We start from the raw sequence: 16,371 nt of genomic DNA, 5'->3' as shown, positions 1-16,371 counted from the left end.
TAAGACTTTTGAATTTCATAAGGATAAAACTATTCATTAACACTCTAAAACAGATAATTCCGGTTGAAACCTCTTCGGAAATAACACTCTTAAAAAGTAATAAGTAGATGTGACCAAGTGTTGGCAAATAACTTCATAATTGATCCAAATCTTTTTTTGACAAATTATTCTAACAAAAAGTCATTTAAAGTGTAAATTAACTTAGTTGGTAATAGTAAAATCCTTATTCAAATTTTATCTTCACAACATGACATGTTTTGAATTTTGAGAGGAATTCAAAATACTGGAAAGTCACTCTCAATCATTCATGAAGTGAATGATTAACTACAAGACAATTATCGAATTGGACCAGCAAATGCCCAAAACACCCAACGGGAAGTCAAACCAATAATGGTGCAGAACTATAAAAAGAGTGGTTCCCAACAACCCCACCCCAAACCTTCTCCCGTGTGCCGCGTCATACTCCTATCAGTGGGACCCAAATAAATACGGACTACAAAAAGCACAGAATAAACACAATGACAGGGCTTCCAATTTTAATTATAAGCGCTTCGGGTCCCTACGCCTCTTTACATTCGACTCCAGTAACTATTTCGCTCTCAATGATGCCAACTTCCGTTGTCCGTTACTGCGATCCACCGCTCCACATCAACATCACAAGACGCAAACGTTCTATTTATTTGTGCATGATGTAACCCAAACGTCCAAGCATGTCTTCCATCATAGCCATTACCAATTCGACAATCTATGAGCTGGCCGAGCCATCATACCGCATAGGCGAGGCCAATGCCTCGGTCGCCACCACACGTACCGTTCGTGCGATACGGAGGCGTGCGAGTGCGGTGGCAGAGCCGACCCCGTCCCCCACGGTTTTGCCCGTCGTCACCCACCGATCCCATGTTTCTATTGGCCATTGGCTGTGGGAACACGGACCACGCGGGCGAACCCGAACCAGCTGCGTGCAGCCACTGGTTTTATACCTCGGGCGTCGAAACCAAGTTTGGCCATTCAAAACGATTCAACGGAAGTCCATGTCTAAGGCCGAATGACCCACCGCTCCGTCATCGCACACCGATGACTGGGCCCCAGAAGAACGTGCGTTCAGGCATTGAAGAGTTCGCGTGTTGTAGAGTCTCTGATGAATCTGTGGACAATGGCGCCATTAAAGAAGTAATATCCGTGCGCTGTTGTGGGTTGGGCGAGGGGAAAGGAGAATTAGCATAAGAGAGAGCGAGAGAGAGGGCGTCTTCTGTTGTCGATCACAAGCAGACCTAGCCGAAGCAGAAGCACAGATCCAGAAGAAGAAAGATGCATTCGACCCACCTTCTCCTGGAAGAACCCATCAGGATGGCCTCCATCCTCGAGCCATCGAAGCCAGTACGTCTTTTCTCTCTCGATCGATCTTTGGGCGAAGAAGATCCCGGATCACTGACGCGAAACGTTGTTTTGCGTGTGCAGAGTTTCTTCCCTGCAATGACCAAGATCGTGGGGACGCTCGGCCCCAAATCCCGGTCGGTGGAGGTGATCTCCGCTTGCCTCAAGGTCGGCATGTCGGGTATGCCTCACGTTCTTGCCTCACCTGCTTCGCGTCACTAGGCTGTTTTGTTTTGATCGGTTGATTGCGTTCTTCCTGTGGCAGTGGCACGCTTTGACTTCTCGTGGGGGGACGTCGAGTATCACCAGGAGACCCTGGAAAATCTCAAGACTGCAATCAAGAGCACCAAAAAGTTGTGCGCCGTAAGTCTTGGCCATTTGCCACCTGCTTATATAGGAGTTCTGATTGCCGGTTGCACGTTATATATACATTTTTTTTTTGTCTTAGCTACCAGTACGATTCCTTGTCATATACCATAGAATCTGAGCTTAGTTTCCTCATCGCTTTTTTCTGCTGGTTGATGAAAGCCCTATTGGGGTTTATTTATTTGTGTACTATGGATACAAGAACTTGCGCTGTCAAAATTTGCTATGATGTTTGCGACTTAGGCTGACGAATTTATCCTTGTTCTCTTTCTACTTAAAAAGTCACAAGGTCACCATAGGCCATGGTAGAATACAAGATCAGTTCGATACTTGTAAAACCCATTAAACTCATATAGGCCTGCAAAAGCCCTACAAGGGGCTTAATCATGCATATAGCACGAATAAATCCTTCATAGGCTAGAAAAAAGATTGCGTCTTTGGGGCTTCAAGCACTCTGCCCCTTTATTCAAAAGGAGCATACCAACTACCTGAGTAAGCATGGCCTGCTCTTTTGACTTACATATTAGTTTACTTTTAATTTGTCTGGTCATGAAACTTGTATCTTCAAATTCAGATCCAGCTGACAATTTTTCTGATTGTATAATATAACTTTGTAAAATGCTTCATAAAGACCAATAACGTTTCCCGTTTTCCAGGTCATGTTAGATACAGTGGGTCCAGAGCTGCAGGTTGTGAACAAAACCGAGAAGGCCATCTCACTTGAGGCGGATGGTTATGTTATTTTGACACCAGATAAGGAGCAGGAAGCATCGTCTGAGTTGTTGCCTATAAACTTTACTGGATTGTCAAAGGCAAGCAATTTTCTTCTTCGAACCATGCTCATTGTTGCACTATGCTAATAACTAGGTGATCTCATTAAGTTCTGCGTGTGCATATATTCCTTAATCTGGTTTAATATAAATTTCCTTGTATCAATTGTTATGTTGGAACAAATGTTTCTCATCCTATTTAACTGTTCTTGCTCGTTCAAAACCCTGCACATGAAATGTGCCTACCTTCTCTTTGGTCTCCTGCGTGCTCAATCTCTCCCACTCTCTCACCCGGTTCCTCTATCTTATTTACCTCTCTTATTGATCGCTCCTTTTGCTACAGAAATAACTAAATTTGTAATCATGATGAATGAATGAGTTGAAAAATAGGGGATGCCTGTGTTCACAAACATATTAGGGCGTACGTAGTGCATAAGGCTCCCATCAATGTGGGATCCGGAGAGGGTCAATATATGTAGCTTTATCTTTAAATATTTTAAAGAGGTTATTTCCGTGATTCGAATCTTGATCTTTCAGGTCCAAAAACATATTCATATGCAAAAATCATATTACCATGTAGTTTGGATTTCATCATCTATCCTTCATCACATGCTGAATAGTTTTGTTCTCCTACTCACCTTGAACTTACTATCCTCATTCCCCTGTGTATGTGTGGTTTTTGTAATTTTACTTGTGATTCTAACAATCACATCATACTCACGCTAACTGAACTCAACAATATTTAGAAAGATAGAATCAAGTACCTGATTTAATCTGCATTGGGTTGATTGAAACAAGATAATTTATTACTGTAGATGCATTGGATGACTTGAATTGATAAGTATCTGTGATCTTTCCTAGGTTTTCTTGAATTTGGAACATGCACTATAACACAATAACTATCACATGCTGACCATAGATGTTAGGTTTAACAGTTCAACTATTACATCACATAATATCCATCTAGGGGCTACTGTGGACATGAAGTTCAGCTATTATATTTCAGCCATTTTGTATCTACCAGACTGCAATTTTAACTTAAGAATTACTCAAAGTAACATTTGCATATAATTTGTTCTTGTGCAGGCAGTAAAGCCAGGGGACACAATATTTATTGGCCAGTACTTGTTCACTGGAAGTGAAACTACATCTGTTTGGTTGGAGGTATGGCTTTTCAAAGCTGTCTGCTATTTCTTGATTGACTGATAATTAAAAGAACTGGTTTACTCAGCTGTCGAAGGGGACTAATATTGCAGTCTGAGAAGAGTTGCTTAAGCAGGATATTGTATATTTAAGCTTGCTAGTCTCTGTTACATTAGTCACTTCTTATATTTCTTGAGGCTTTTTCGCTGCTCACTTTTCTCTTTTTTCTTTTTGATTTTTGATGAATGTATCTGCAGGTTTCTGAGTTGAAAGGGGAAGATGTAGTCTGTATAATAAAAAATACTGCTACTCTGGCTGGGTCACTCTTCACCCTGCATGTCTCCCAAATCCATATTGATTTGCCAACACTTACTGAAGCTGATAAAATTGTAAGAGAAAACATTGTAACTCTTGATCAGCATTGCTCTTATCATATTAATAAGCTTTCCTGATATATTTTGTGTGAAAAACTCATTAATTCTTGATTATTTCATCTATTATCATCTTTAACGCGCCTCATAGAGCAATCTAAAAAGCAGTTATGGTGAAGCTATATTAGAATGATATAGTGCATCAAATTGTCAGTATATAATACAGACAGGGAAGAAAAGAAGTGTTGTGCTTAGAGGACAAATTTGGAGTAAAATTGGCCTTTCTCTATCATCATCATGATTTATCTCTCCGTAATTAATTAAAAGGCCTTTTGACACATAGCAAGGATACATCCTCTAGACTTTAGCTTCCAACTTCTACCAGTGCCAACATTATTTCTATCAGCAGCTTAGCATAGGTTAATCCATTCCTCACATAATTATAAAGCTGGTTGTATCATGTTCTTGCATCTATGATCCTTTTTGTTAGGGGTAATCTGTTGAGTGAGAGAAGCCTTTTTTTTGGTTTTATAGTCATTTCAGAGCCTTGTTACCATATTTTAAATGTTTTTTAAATTTTGATTACAGTGGTCAACCGACCACACTAGGTTGAACCTGTGCTTGATGTTTTTTCTAGTCCACTGCATAATGGCATACTGAAATAACTTTGTAGTGGTGCTTATCTCTGATGTCAGCAACCTTTTTTTTAAAGAAAAAAGAGTGTCTATTCTATTTAGCTTTTCAAATCAGACTGCTAACTTTAGTCCTTGAGAGAGACGAATTATCATCAATACAGTTTCTTGTTTGCTGGTACTAAATATGTTTCTTGATTACTATAGCATCTATATTTATAAGCTTCTTATCCCATTAAACAATTTGTCTGTTTTTCAGGCAATAGGTACATGGGGTGTCCGCAACAAAATTGACTTCCTTTCATTATCTTATACGAGGCATGCCGAAGATGTTCGGCAAGTAAGCTATTTAATTCACATCACTTTTGTTTCCCTTGTATTTACTCTGAAGTATATTAAAGTGTTGATTTCCAAATCTTTATTTTTCTTTTGCAATTATTTTTTCCTGATTTGATGCTCGACTTGTTCATTTACCTAAAACTTCTTTTGTGTTTTTCTTTCAATGAGTTCAGGCTCGAGAATTCCTGTCAAAGTTAGGTGATCTTTGCCAAACACAAATATTTGCAAAAGTCGAGAGCATAGAGGTTAGCTGCAAAATAAATAATGTTAATTACCTTACAACTTTCCTGTTACAAGTTCCATTGTTCATTTTCTTGAAGGGTCTAACACATTTTGATGAGATTCTACAAGAAGCAGATGGCATCATTCTTTCGCGTGGGAATCTTGGAATAGATCTCCCACCTGAGAAGGTTGGGAAATTTCATTATTGTGGCTAGCATTGGTACAGCTATTACTCCTGAGTTATTATATTTGTGACATCTCACTGGATGTCAATGAAAATCACAAAAGATGGCTGTGTAAAGCAAAATTAAAATTTTTATAATGAGTGAAATATGAGCAATTAATTAAATAAGGCTAAAATGAGTCAGTTTATTGAATTTTGTGTGGTCATTATTACCTTGTTAATTCTGGATAGCTAACTTCTTGCATAATAATCATTTACAAACTCTTTGTCTTCACTATCTAGTTCTGAAGTTGCAAAATGATTGCTATTTACATACCCTTGATATTGAATGTGTAAATAATGCTGTACTTGGTGTTTAGTTCTGCATATGTTCTTGGGAACATGTAGCATAGATAGGTCAGGATTATCCAGTCTAATGCATGTGAAAATTTCATGAAATTTAGACATGGCTGCATCTGCATTTAGCATATTAGTAAATGATTTTATACCATGTGCGCTCCTACATAGTGAAATAACGGCCATAAAATAACATGTTTTTTGTATCTGATTGAAACAAGCTTTATGAGCATGTCTATTATACAATCGCATGACTTCAGTGTTGCAACCAGGTTCCAGTTAATGTGAGAGTAACAGAAATACCTGGGTCAAATACTTGAGCACAACCTCATCAAGGATTTGAATCCAGAACCTCTTCAAGATGAAGAGAAGAAGAAACCATTATGTCTTGGCCTGGTTTGAGTTTCAACTGATCTAATAATTCTTTCTATATGAATTATTTTGGCTCAGTTCTTGGTAGTCCTTTGTTCTTGTAAACATGGTCTCTTTGCATCTCACAGAGGTTCTTTGGAATGCTGTTTGCTGGTTATTGTGGTCACTGGTCTTTTTACGTGAAGATATTTTGTGTCACTTTGTCTTTCTCTCCATTGCTTAAAATTTTGACATTGATTGTCTGTCGACAAATACATACACTTCAGTTTCTGATTTGCCAGTTAGTTTGTGCTGCTACACCTTTGAGTAATTTGCACACAATTATTGTCGGTACCATGGCTGATAAGGATGTAAACGAAGGTTTGCCGTACCACCCAATATGGACGGTATGTACCAGTCCGATCGGGGACCAGTATGAGCGATACATATCGGTTTGTTGGTGCATCCTATCGTATCATATGTTAGTACATTGGTACAGTACAATACGTATCATATTGACAGTCGATCAGTACATTGGTACGGACCAGTAAGACAAATCATGACCGGTATATATTGGTTTGTTGGTACGTCCCACATATCATATGTTGGTATATTGGTACGATTCAATATGTATTATATAGATAGCCGATTAGTACATCGGTATGGACCGGTAAGACAAACCATAATGTAAACTACTCAAACCATGAAAGTCTTTGTGATATTATACATGTTTGATGATGGAAATTATATGTATGAATACAAACGAATAAGAAAATAATTTAATTTTGAAGCAAGATATGTTTATTAATTACCTCGTTATTTGCCAAGGATGTAGTCATCTGATGCAACTCTTAGTGTTGAGTGAATTTTGGAATAGTTCATGAGTGTTGAAGACGAGCCTATCAATTCATGAAGAACTTACCTATGAACATCTCAATCGGCTGAATATTTTTCAGCAACTATTTTGAGGATAAAGAGAGTTAATCGGAGAGTTATTAATCTAGCAGAAATGAGGAAAAATTGCATAAATACTTTTTGTGCTTGATAGCTCGAAAATGTTGATTGCTGTTCTTCTTTTTGTTGTCCTAGAATAGTATCTGTTTCTTATATTTACTACTGCACCTACCTTAATTAAGTATTCTGTTACCTAATGTCTTATTTATCTGCAGGTGTTTCTATTTCAGAAGGCTGCTGTCTATAAATGCAACATGGCTGGAAAACCAGCAGTTATCACACGTGTTGTTGATAGCATGACCGACAACTTGAGGCCAACACGTGCCGAAGCAACTGATGTGGCGAATGCAATACTTGATGGTATATTCGTTAAAGTACTGTCCATTTTCGTAGTCCAGGACACATGCATTCATTTATTATTCAAAGCTTTGAATCAGCAATCTTGATTCTTTCCAGGAAGTGATGCAATTCTTTTGGGTGCTGAAACACTTCGAGGATTGTACCCTGTTGAAACTATATCGACTGTGGGTAGAATTTGTTACGAGGTAAGCCTTTTGTTTGTAGTCCTAAATGTTTGATTATTAATGATGAACTAATATATAGCTATTATGGGGATTGATAAAATATATGGAAGAGTTTGACTTGACACAAGCTTTTAATAAGCATGCTCTCTTTTCATATATGCTACGGTGCTATGTGGTTCGTGAGTGGCTACCTTTTTTCACTTTTATTGTCTCAGTTTGTGTTCTGATATATGACGGGTAATATAGAATTTTTAAATGACCTATTTGTGTTTGGAAAAGATGCATGGTTTGGTAAAATACGGAAAGCCAACATATACAAGTTTTGATTTAAATATAAATGAGGATGTTATGAGCCCTAATGTTGTATTTTAAGCAATCACAGAAAAGTACTATATGAAATGCGTGCATGGTGTTTGGGTGTGAAGAGTTTGGTGCAACTGGTAGGAGAAAAGCTGTGACTAATCCTGTGATTTTTTAAATCTCATCAAAGGGTTGTAGGATCATATCGCTAACATAGTGGATTGAAGACTTTTTTTTTTTAATTTATTTTGCTTTCTTATTATTGATTTTGTTGCATCATTTATGAACTCATGAAGTTCTTGTAACTGAGTGTTTTTGCAATGCACATGTCTTCTCTCTCTCTTTGTGATGCTTTTCTTGTTCTTTGATCATCATAAAAACTTTTTTTTGCAGGCAGAGAAGGTTTTCAACCAGGATTTGTACTTCAAGAAGACTGTGAAATATGTTGGAGAACCGATGACCCACCTGGAGTCCATTGCTTCCTCGGCTGTATGTTTTTGCCTTATTTATTTGAAGTATACTTAGCTGTTATCAAATTAAGTATACTTATATGTAAAGTTGAAAAACATAGTTAAGGTCACTGTTATGATCTTCTTTAGGTTCGTGCTGCTATTAAAGTGAAGGCTTCCATAATAATTTGTTTCACTTCATCTGGTAGAGCTGCAAGGTGCAAGTCATTCAAATTTTCACATAATTTCTGTTGTTCAGTGGCTAATACCAAAAGTCTGACATACATGATGTGTCTTTTGTTCTTGTGTAGATTAATTGCCAAGTATAGACCCACCATGCCTGTATTATCTGTTGTCATCCCTCGGCTTAAGACAAACCAACTTCGATGGAGTTTCAGTGGCGCTTTTGAAGTATGTGAGCTTATCCACTCTTTGTACTAATATTGATCAAGCCTGAGACATAAAGTCATGGAGATGATATGCACTAGTAATAATTGAGGATTTTGTTTTCTTTCTTTTTTATTTCCACTGTTTATATAATAAATTTTATTGTGTATTTGTGATGTTGGCATCTTTTACCACTCTTCTTGTATTTGTTTTATAGATGGTTTTTAGTAGGCACATTTGATCCAACACTGATAAAGGTTATTAATATTGGCAGGCCAGACAATCACTTATAGTTAGAGGTCTTTTTCCTATGCTCGCTGATCCTCGTCATCTTGTAAGTACTTTCCATATCCCATCTTCCCTAAGCTTCATGTGCTTCTTGTATGCATGATATTTTGGAATGATGTTGTTCTATCTTCTGAGAAGATACCTCATGAATCTTTTCTAGGATATCTTGTGTTATATAAGTCAACCAGCCAAAATATTTGGTGTTTTACTTGTTAAGAGTAAGGATTGATATTTCTCACAGGATTAAATTCCTCACTCAATTTGATTGCTCATTTTTCTTGGATATAATGTAAACTCAGCCATAGAAAGTTTGATGTGTTGATTTTAGGATCTGCATCTAGTTAAAAGATTCTTATAATTCAAATATTGTCATGGATGATGAATTGGATTAATAACAATAAGTTGGGTGACCAGAATGACCACTTTCAGATTAGTTTCTGATAAGGCCTAAAAACACCTGACAGCTGTTGGCATGAGTGTTACATAGGTGAGAGGAATGTGTTCTAATTAGGATCGTCGAAGCTTATTTTTATAATGAGAGGATAATTTGGATGAGACCATGTCTGATAGAACAAATGAACTTCCAATATTCTCGGTAGCTAATTTTGTTTAATTTACCATGAAAATGCCTCAAGTTGCCTGCGGCAAAATATATATTGCTTTCACGTGATACTCCGTCACAAGAAGAGAAAGTGACCATAAAGGATCCAAAAAGTTGCTTGCTCACCCATACCATCTGTGGCCAAGCTCTTTTATTGGTGAGGGCACTCGCTGAGAATTAGCAGAACTGTATGGTATATATTGTCAACATAAGCAATTGGTTCAGAAGAGTATAAGAGGAAGGCATGTAACATTCACAACGAATTCCTACCCGAGAGTAAAAACATGCTAATATGAATCATTCTAGTTGAAATGATGTTATAGTGGTTGGATGATTGTACTACTTGAGAATGGTCTTCTTTATCCATTCATGGGTTATCTGTATAACCTTTTATTGCTTCTTAAGGCTAACAGCTGGCTCTTTTATTGAACATTAATATATAGGCATTTTGTTTCTAAGCAACGTAACTTAACATCCTGTACTCCTCCTGCAGGCTGAGTCTACCAGTGCCAGCAATGAGTCAGTTTTGAAGGTTGCTCTTGATCATGGCAAGGCCTCCGGTCTGATCAAGTCTCATGATCGAGTTGTCGTCTGCCAGAAAGTTGGAGATGCTTCAGTGGTCAAAATTATCGAGTTAGAGGATTGAAGAGCTGTTTTCTCGCAAATTCCGGACAGGAGGTGGCTGAACTATCGACTATTTCTCTTTTTGTGTTTACCTAGACGTTTCCTCAAATAAACCATAATCCAACAAACAAACATCTGATGTTGGTAATTTTCCGAATTGCTGTGCATAGATTTGCGCAAATTCCCACATCAGTTACTAGTGTTTACTCGAATGAGGGATTGCACAGACACTGGTTTTCATTGTGCCACTGCAACAATTCTCCTCTATGTTGAGTCTGTGAATTATATTCTTCCAATTGAGTCTGCTAACAGGTAAGATTTGGGCCTTTTGCTCTCATTGGGACATCGGAGACGAATCAGTGCATTCTGAACGGCAGAATTAGACATTAACAGTGACTTGAGAAAAGATCATCTCGGGACACAGCAAATAACTTTCCACTGAGACCACGACGGCACATCAAACTCTATAAATAAATTATTGTACCTATTTTGTCTGTACCTGCCAGTACTGTGCTCGAATCAATGTCACGATGATTTGGACTCGAGGATTAACTTAGTTAAAAACTGCTTTAAATGAGAAAAAAAATTACAGATAAAACATGAACAAGAACATCCTACTGTTTTCACTTGTCCGCTTGTGTTTGAGTTATAGAAGACCATATGAATCATCGAGGCATGGATGGATGTACACTTCAATTGCCCGCTACCGCACGCACACATCGAAATCTCCCCTGCTGTCTTCATCTTTGTCGGGAAAACATAGAAGAAAAGCTTCTTTAAGCCGTGGTAGAAGCATGATCCGCATTTGGTATGTGGGGCTGCTCTGCAGGGCGCCTCTGATTGGTGTTGGTGTTCTGAAGCATCAGCTGCTGCTCGGCAGAGGGGATGGCGGCGGAGGATCCGCCGCCGCCACTGGCTCCGTGTGTAAGCTCGAGCTCCTTTTGTCGGAGTAGCAGCAGCATGCGGTCGTTCTCAAGGCACAGGCGTTCGTTGTCCAGCTTCATGCGCTCCATCTCGCGCTCCTTGCTGGTGCTGAAGCGGAGCCATTTGAAGTGCTGGCGCTCTAGTTGGAAGGCCCGGCATTGGTACGCCACGCGCTGCTCCTCCAGCTCCGCTGCCTTCCTCTTCAGCCACTGCCGCTGCTGCTGCTGCTGAAGCTCCCCTCCGCCGGACATGGCCATCATCTCGGACTGCAGCTGCCGCATGGAGCTGGAGGGCGACGACAGCGTCAGCGAGAGCGGAGGAGAGGCCGACATCTGGGACGCCGTCCTCTTGTGCTTCCTGCCACCTGCGAGACCTGACACGAACCCCTTGCTGTCCTCGTCCTCCTCCGCCTCCTCGTGCTTGTGTTGGTGGTGATGGTGGTGGTCGCCGTGGCGCTTATGATTTTGACCTTCCATGTCGTCGTTGTCTTCATCCCCGTCGTCGTCATAGTCATCATCGTCCTCGCTGTCTTCATCGTCGTCATCGTCGACTTCCTCTGCATTTCCCTCATCTTCGGCGGCGGCAGGGGCTCCGCCTCCTCTCCTACCCACAGCAGCCTTCGTCGTGAACAGAACCGTGTCAACCAGGCCAGGCGGGTGGTGGAAGCAGAGCTGCTGCTGATCCGACTGTGCCGGCAGGGGAATCTGCGGAGGGGGTGCGGCGGCACAGGTGGAGGAGACTCCCGCGTTGTGGTAGGCGCACATCTCCCGGAAGAAGAGGTGCTTGGAATTTAGGAGCTTGCGGGCCTCCTCCTTGGCCTTGGGCGAGAGGTCCATGGTGTCAAGGAGGGCTTGGTTCTCCACCACCCGGCAGGCCGTCCCCTTCCCCAGGAGGTCGTTCACCCGCTTGTACCGCTTGTTCAGGTCATTGAACTTGTCCTCGCATTGCTGCGGCGACACGTAGAACCCCTTCTCCATCATCGCCCGCGACACCGACTTCCACTTCCCCTTCTTCTGCAACAGCGCCGACACCGGGGCCGAGGCCGCCGCCGACTTCTTGCCCTTGGCAACCGTGCCGTGGGGTTGCTGCTGCTCCCCCTCCGCCCCGCCGCCGTCGTCACCCACGTGGTACACCACCTGGATGAGGAGCCGCACCATGCCGTCGGTCCACTTCATCCGGTGCCACGGCGAGGCCGACGAGGACGGCTGCGACGGTACTCCCCCGCGCCGCCCCTGCTCATCGACATCCTCCCCGTACCGGGGCTCCTCCTCAGATCTGACATGGCCTAGCGGCGGTACGTACTGGGCGTGCCTGACGGGGTGCTGCCCCTGGTGGTCGCTGTCCTTAGCCATCGGAGCCTGGAACGGTACCATGTGGTGTGTCTGCTGGAGGTGGTGATGAATCAGCGGCTGCTGTTGCTGCTGCGAGTGATTACCTTGTTGCTGATGCATCTGCTGATGCGGTTGGAGCGACATGTCCAAGCCTAGCAATCCCCCAGGCATGCCATTCCCTCCGTCCATTCTCTCTCTCTCTCTCTACAATATCCTACGAGTCAAGACCAGGTGATTGCTAGATTTCGTAACTGATGCTCTCACCGAGGAGCATGAAGACACCCTATGGCTCCATTACTACTCCGAAAGCGGCGGCAATCGCTGCATCATGGGCTTGCACTACGCCTTTGCTCTTCCCTGACCGGCCGAAAGGAAAGTACGAGCAACCCCGCGTGGCGTCACTCCCTCCGATGGGAATCGCTTCCACCGTCCTCCTTCGAGTTGTGGGTGCCGCCGGTTTCGGGTGGTGGAAGTACGCAGGCGGTTTTGGGAAGGAAGGGGTCCCGTGGGTGGTGGTGGCGATCTTAGCTGCGCCAGTCACGACAGCAAACAGATAATTCGCACAGCAATTGGCTCAAAAGAACGTGCGCATCCTACAACCACTCAGTTATCTGGTGTTTGCTGTTCTACGGCAAGCAGCCGAGTCGTGAATCGAAAAGATGGTGGGTCCAAGCGGCGGTTCCTTGCTCCTGGTACTGGAAAACTGCCGCTGAAAACTGCCCATGGTTTCGCCCGCGTCGCCAAATCCACAGGTTTTGAGACGCGCGTGCGAGCTGGTGGGTTCCGTTGACTCCGGTCGCCCGCATCTCTTTCTGCACGCTACTGCTACGCACCGTATGCGTAGAAGAATATTTACGTGCGCCGGCGTAGAAATACCACTAACACGGTGAAAAACATCTTCCCAGTCGACGAATTCCTTTGATGTTACATGTCCTATCAAATGGAAAGAAGATGTTGATGTGAAGGGACGATAAGATCGACTTGGGGAATTGAACGAAGAATGTCCAAACGTTCTATGTGGCAATGAAGCAAGCAGTTTGGGGGCGAAGAAAGGGTGGGGTTTTGGGGTGGCAAAGATGCATGGGGAGATGGCAGGATAAATAGGTGATGCCAGTGGCTAACCTGAAGAAATATACACTTGTAAATTTATTAACGCTAACTACATCTCATTTTTTGTTTATTTGAGGAGTTCTTTTTTTCTTATTTACATGTATTTAAGGGTGTAGACTACGATTCGATTCGGTCTTTCCATGATCTTTCATTTGCTCAAAGTAAGGTCATCAAAGGCGGCTCAGAGTGAGTTGACCTTGAAGATCACTTTTTACTGATTTCTTCTCTTTGACTTTTTTTGTTTCCCAACCATCAAGGGTTTTAATATAATATGTTGGTTAACTGATCGACTGTTTAGTAATCACTAAACGAAAAAAATCCAAAAGGACGAAGATAGTGAATATGAAGGTTGATGAGAATGGATTGTGTCTAGCCATCTTTTGATTATATCGTTAATAGAGTTTGTAATTAATAAAGTTAAAGTTTGAACTCCTTAGCTAGTCGATCGAATGAAAGGATTGGTCCGAGAAGGAGCTTGGCGAACCATTCTATGTTGTCTGAAAGTTAGACGCACGAGAGAATCAATCGTTTCGGAAAGTGTCATTTGCATGGCAAAAGTCTAATGGATCCGAATTCCCTTTATATGTTTTCAGCATGGGTAAGCGAAATCCTTATTGGATGGATTCTTCCGAGATATTTTTGACAAAAGAAGATCGGAGATAGGGTCTAGCTTGGATTGCTTTCCTATGCCTTTGAGGCGTTGATCCATCTGAAAGAGCTAATTACATACTTATGGTGGGAGTCTAATGGATCGAATAACATACTCCTTAGCAACTTCAACTTTGGAGATTGCACCTCACCTCTCGAGGAACCTCCTTCAGGGGTGGTTGGTATCCTACCATAATATTAGGAGTAGGTGCAGGGCATTGTGAATGAACTAAGAGGTGTTGTCGAAGAAGTCGGGCACTGTTTGGTTAGTTGGGCCAGCCGTGGGATGAATGGAATGATGGTTCGAACAACTTCTCTAATAGATAAATGTGGAGTGTGCTTCGGTAGGAATGGTGATGGTCGGTGAGAGTGGGGTAAATTACTGATTGATTCTTGTCAACAGACTTTTCTAATCGTGGTCGAGGTGCCAGCACGGCTCGATTCAGTTATCGATGTTCAGAATCGTCCGAATGACAAGGTCTTCGTCGGGTCGGGTTGGACTTAGAGTTAACTCCACCCGTGCTGCTTCTACTGATACGTAGTCTGCTTCGTCATTGGTAGGCTCTTGCACATAGGCCTCAATCGAGAGGGGAGGGGTTTCCGACTTTGACCCCTCCAATGGTTAAACTAACACTGATGTGGTTAAAAAAAGGGTGAGCTAATGAGGAGGGTTAGCTTTTATATCTACAAGGATGAATTGATCGTACGATATCAATTTACTACATGGTTAGTAGGTGTCCGCCGTATAGAATTAGAGCATTAATTATACGTTTGGTAAGCGTCGTTCATGTAACATCAAGGTGTTAGCCGTGTGGTTGATGGGTATCAACTATAACATCATTCTTCTTTTACCAAAATATCAAGACATCTATCTATCTATCTAGTTAACTTATTAACGTTAACGACTTCTCATTTATAACAACTTTTGATAGATATCGACCACATCATCATTCCTCTACCAAAATATCAAAACATCCATACATTAAACTTATTAACTACTTCTTATTTATAAAAACTTTTGAAGGGTATTAATATCAATCATAATAGAAAAAGTTTAAAAAAGTAAGACGATGTGAACTTATTTCACAAAAAAGAAAAAGAAAAAGATAGCTTCATAATAGATTAAATTAAATTTTAAAAAAAAAACTCAAAATGCTAAAAGTGAAGGAACCAAAACAAAAAAAAAGTGTTGCCTTTGCAATCGTAAAGGCTCGTGAGCTGAGGATTGCACCAAACCACATCTCCAATCTGGCTTCCACTCTAAATCCTCAAACTGCGGGCTGCCTCGAACGAACAAAGTTTCCGCTAAATGAAGACGCTCGAACGACAAATGCATATGAAAGAGAATATTCACCAACACAAAGCAAGAATCCCTCTGTACTGCCGGACCGAGGGCAGTGACTAATTAGAAAATGAGTGAAAGAAGATTGCAACACGTACATGCTATGGCATACATAGCATTCCCCTTATAAGTGCTTGCAGTAACTTATTGCAGATACATACGTGGTCTTTTGTGCCAACGCCGCCGTGCCTTCCCCGTTACTCATCTTTGCTACACGACTCTACGTGTATATATATATATATATATATATATATCTATATAGACCACAACCACCGGTGCTGTTCCCGACACCAACAAGAACGCGGACGGCTGTGCAGAGGTTTACTCCCCTTTCTTGATTTCAGGAAGACCTACGGACTGTGGAGAGCTGCATCCAGGAGAGCACACGAAGAACCAACGAACAAAGCGTCCAAGTAGAAGCTATTATTAGTGTCACGAGAGCTTAATGATCCCTCCCATCCAGCTTTGAAGAACGGGATGCGACCAACGGGAGGAGGAGCACTCACCAACATCATCATCGTCTCCACTCAGTGGTGCAATGGGTTTGGGCCCATGGGGACGATTCTCTTCTCGACACCGTAGCGAGGGTCGATCTCGTCACCGCTGGGCTGTTCCGCGGACGAATGCGCCGTTTGCCTGTCACGATGATGGCGGTGAGGGCGATGACGATGGTGATGGTGATGGCGGTAATGCGTCGTGTGGTCGAACGCCGTGAGATCGAAGCGAGCCGAAAGCAGCTTCCGGGGGACTGTCGAGGGACCGCGCCTCAATCCGAGACGTCGCCTGGACTGATTCAGATGG

The 16,371-nt window shown here is 41.9% G+C and overlaps 2 protein-coding genes across 2 annotated transcripts; one reads left to right on the top strand and one right to left on the bottom strand.

Annotated features, from left to right (window-relative positions):
• The first annotated feature begins 1,156 nt into the window (after positions 1-1,156).
• LOC104001044 (pyruvate kinase 1, cytosolic) lies at positions 1,157-10,511 on the top strand. Its single transcript, XM_009423223.3, has 16 exons — positions 1,157-1,377; positions 1,459-1,555; positions 1,640-1,737; positions 2,397-2,552; positions 3,597-3,674; positions 3,911-4,042; positions 4,916-4,996; positions 5,169-5,240; positions 5,316-5,405; positions 7,258-7,402; positions 7,499-7,587; positions 8,260-8,355; positions 8,466-8,533; positions 8,627-8,726; positions 8,977-9,036; positions 10,085-10,511. The coding sequence occupies exons 1-16, from the start codon at positions 1,309-1,311 to the stop codon at positions 10,235-10,237; spliced, it is 1,584 nt and encodes a 527-aa protein (XP_009421498.2). The 5' UTR covers positions 1,157-1,308; the 3' UTR covers positions 10,238-10,511.
• A 340-nt stretch (positions 10,512-10,851) lies between these two features.
• LOC135595734 (uncharacterized) lies at positions 10,852-12,805 on the bottom strand. The gene has a single exon (XM_065087013.1). It carries the CDS (start codon positions 12,657-12,659, stop codon positions 10,992-10,994), a length of 1,668 nt encoding a protein of 555 aa, XP_064943085.1. The 5' UTR covers positions 12,660-12,805; the 3' UTR covers positions 10,852-10,991.
• Positions 12,806-16,371: the final 3,566 nt, after the last annotated feature.

Source organism: Musa acuminata, chromosome BXJ1-10 (assembly GCF_036884655.1).
Source record: "Musa acuminata AAA Group cultivar baxijiao chromosome BXJ1-10, Cavendish_Baxijiao_AAA, whole genome shotgun sequence".
In the NCBI taxonomy this organism is placed as follows: domain Eukaryota; kingdom Viridiplantae; phylum Streptophyta; class Magnoliopsida; order Zingiberales; family Musaceae; genus Musa; species Musa acuminata.
Note: the sequence above shows the minus strand (reverse complement) of the source record. Positions and strands in the feature narration are given on the sequence as shown.

What these genes read in the sequence shown, in the direction of transcription:
- LOC104001044 (XM_009423223.3), top strand. Translation starts at nt 1,309, where the DNA reads ATGCATTCGACCCACCTTCTCCTGGAAGAACCCATCAGGATGGCCTCC. An exon ending in TCCTCGAGCCATCGAAGCCA is followed by an intron (nt 1,378 to 1,458) that starts GTACGTCTTTTC and finishes TTGCGTGTGCAG; the next exon opens with AGTTTCTTCCCTGCAATGAC. An exon ending in TAGATCTCCCACCTGAGAAG is followed by an intron (nt 5,406 to 7,257) that starts GTTGGGAAATTT and finishes ATTTATCTGCAG; the next exon opens with GTGTTTCTATTTCAGAAGGC.
- LOC135595734 (XM_065087013.1), bottom strand. Translation starts at nt 12,659, where the DNA reads ATGGACGGAGGGAATGGCATGCCTGGGGGATTGCTAGGCTTGGACATG.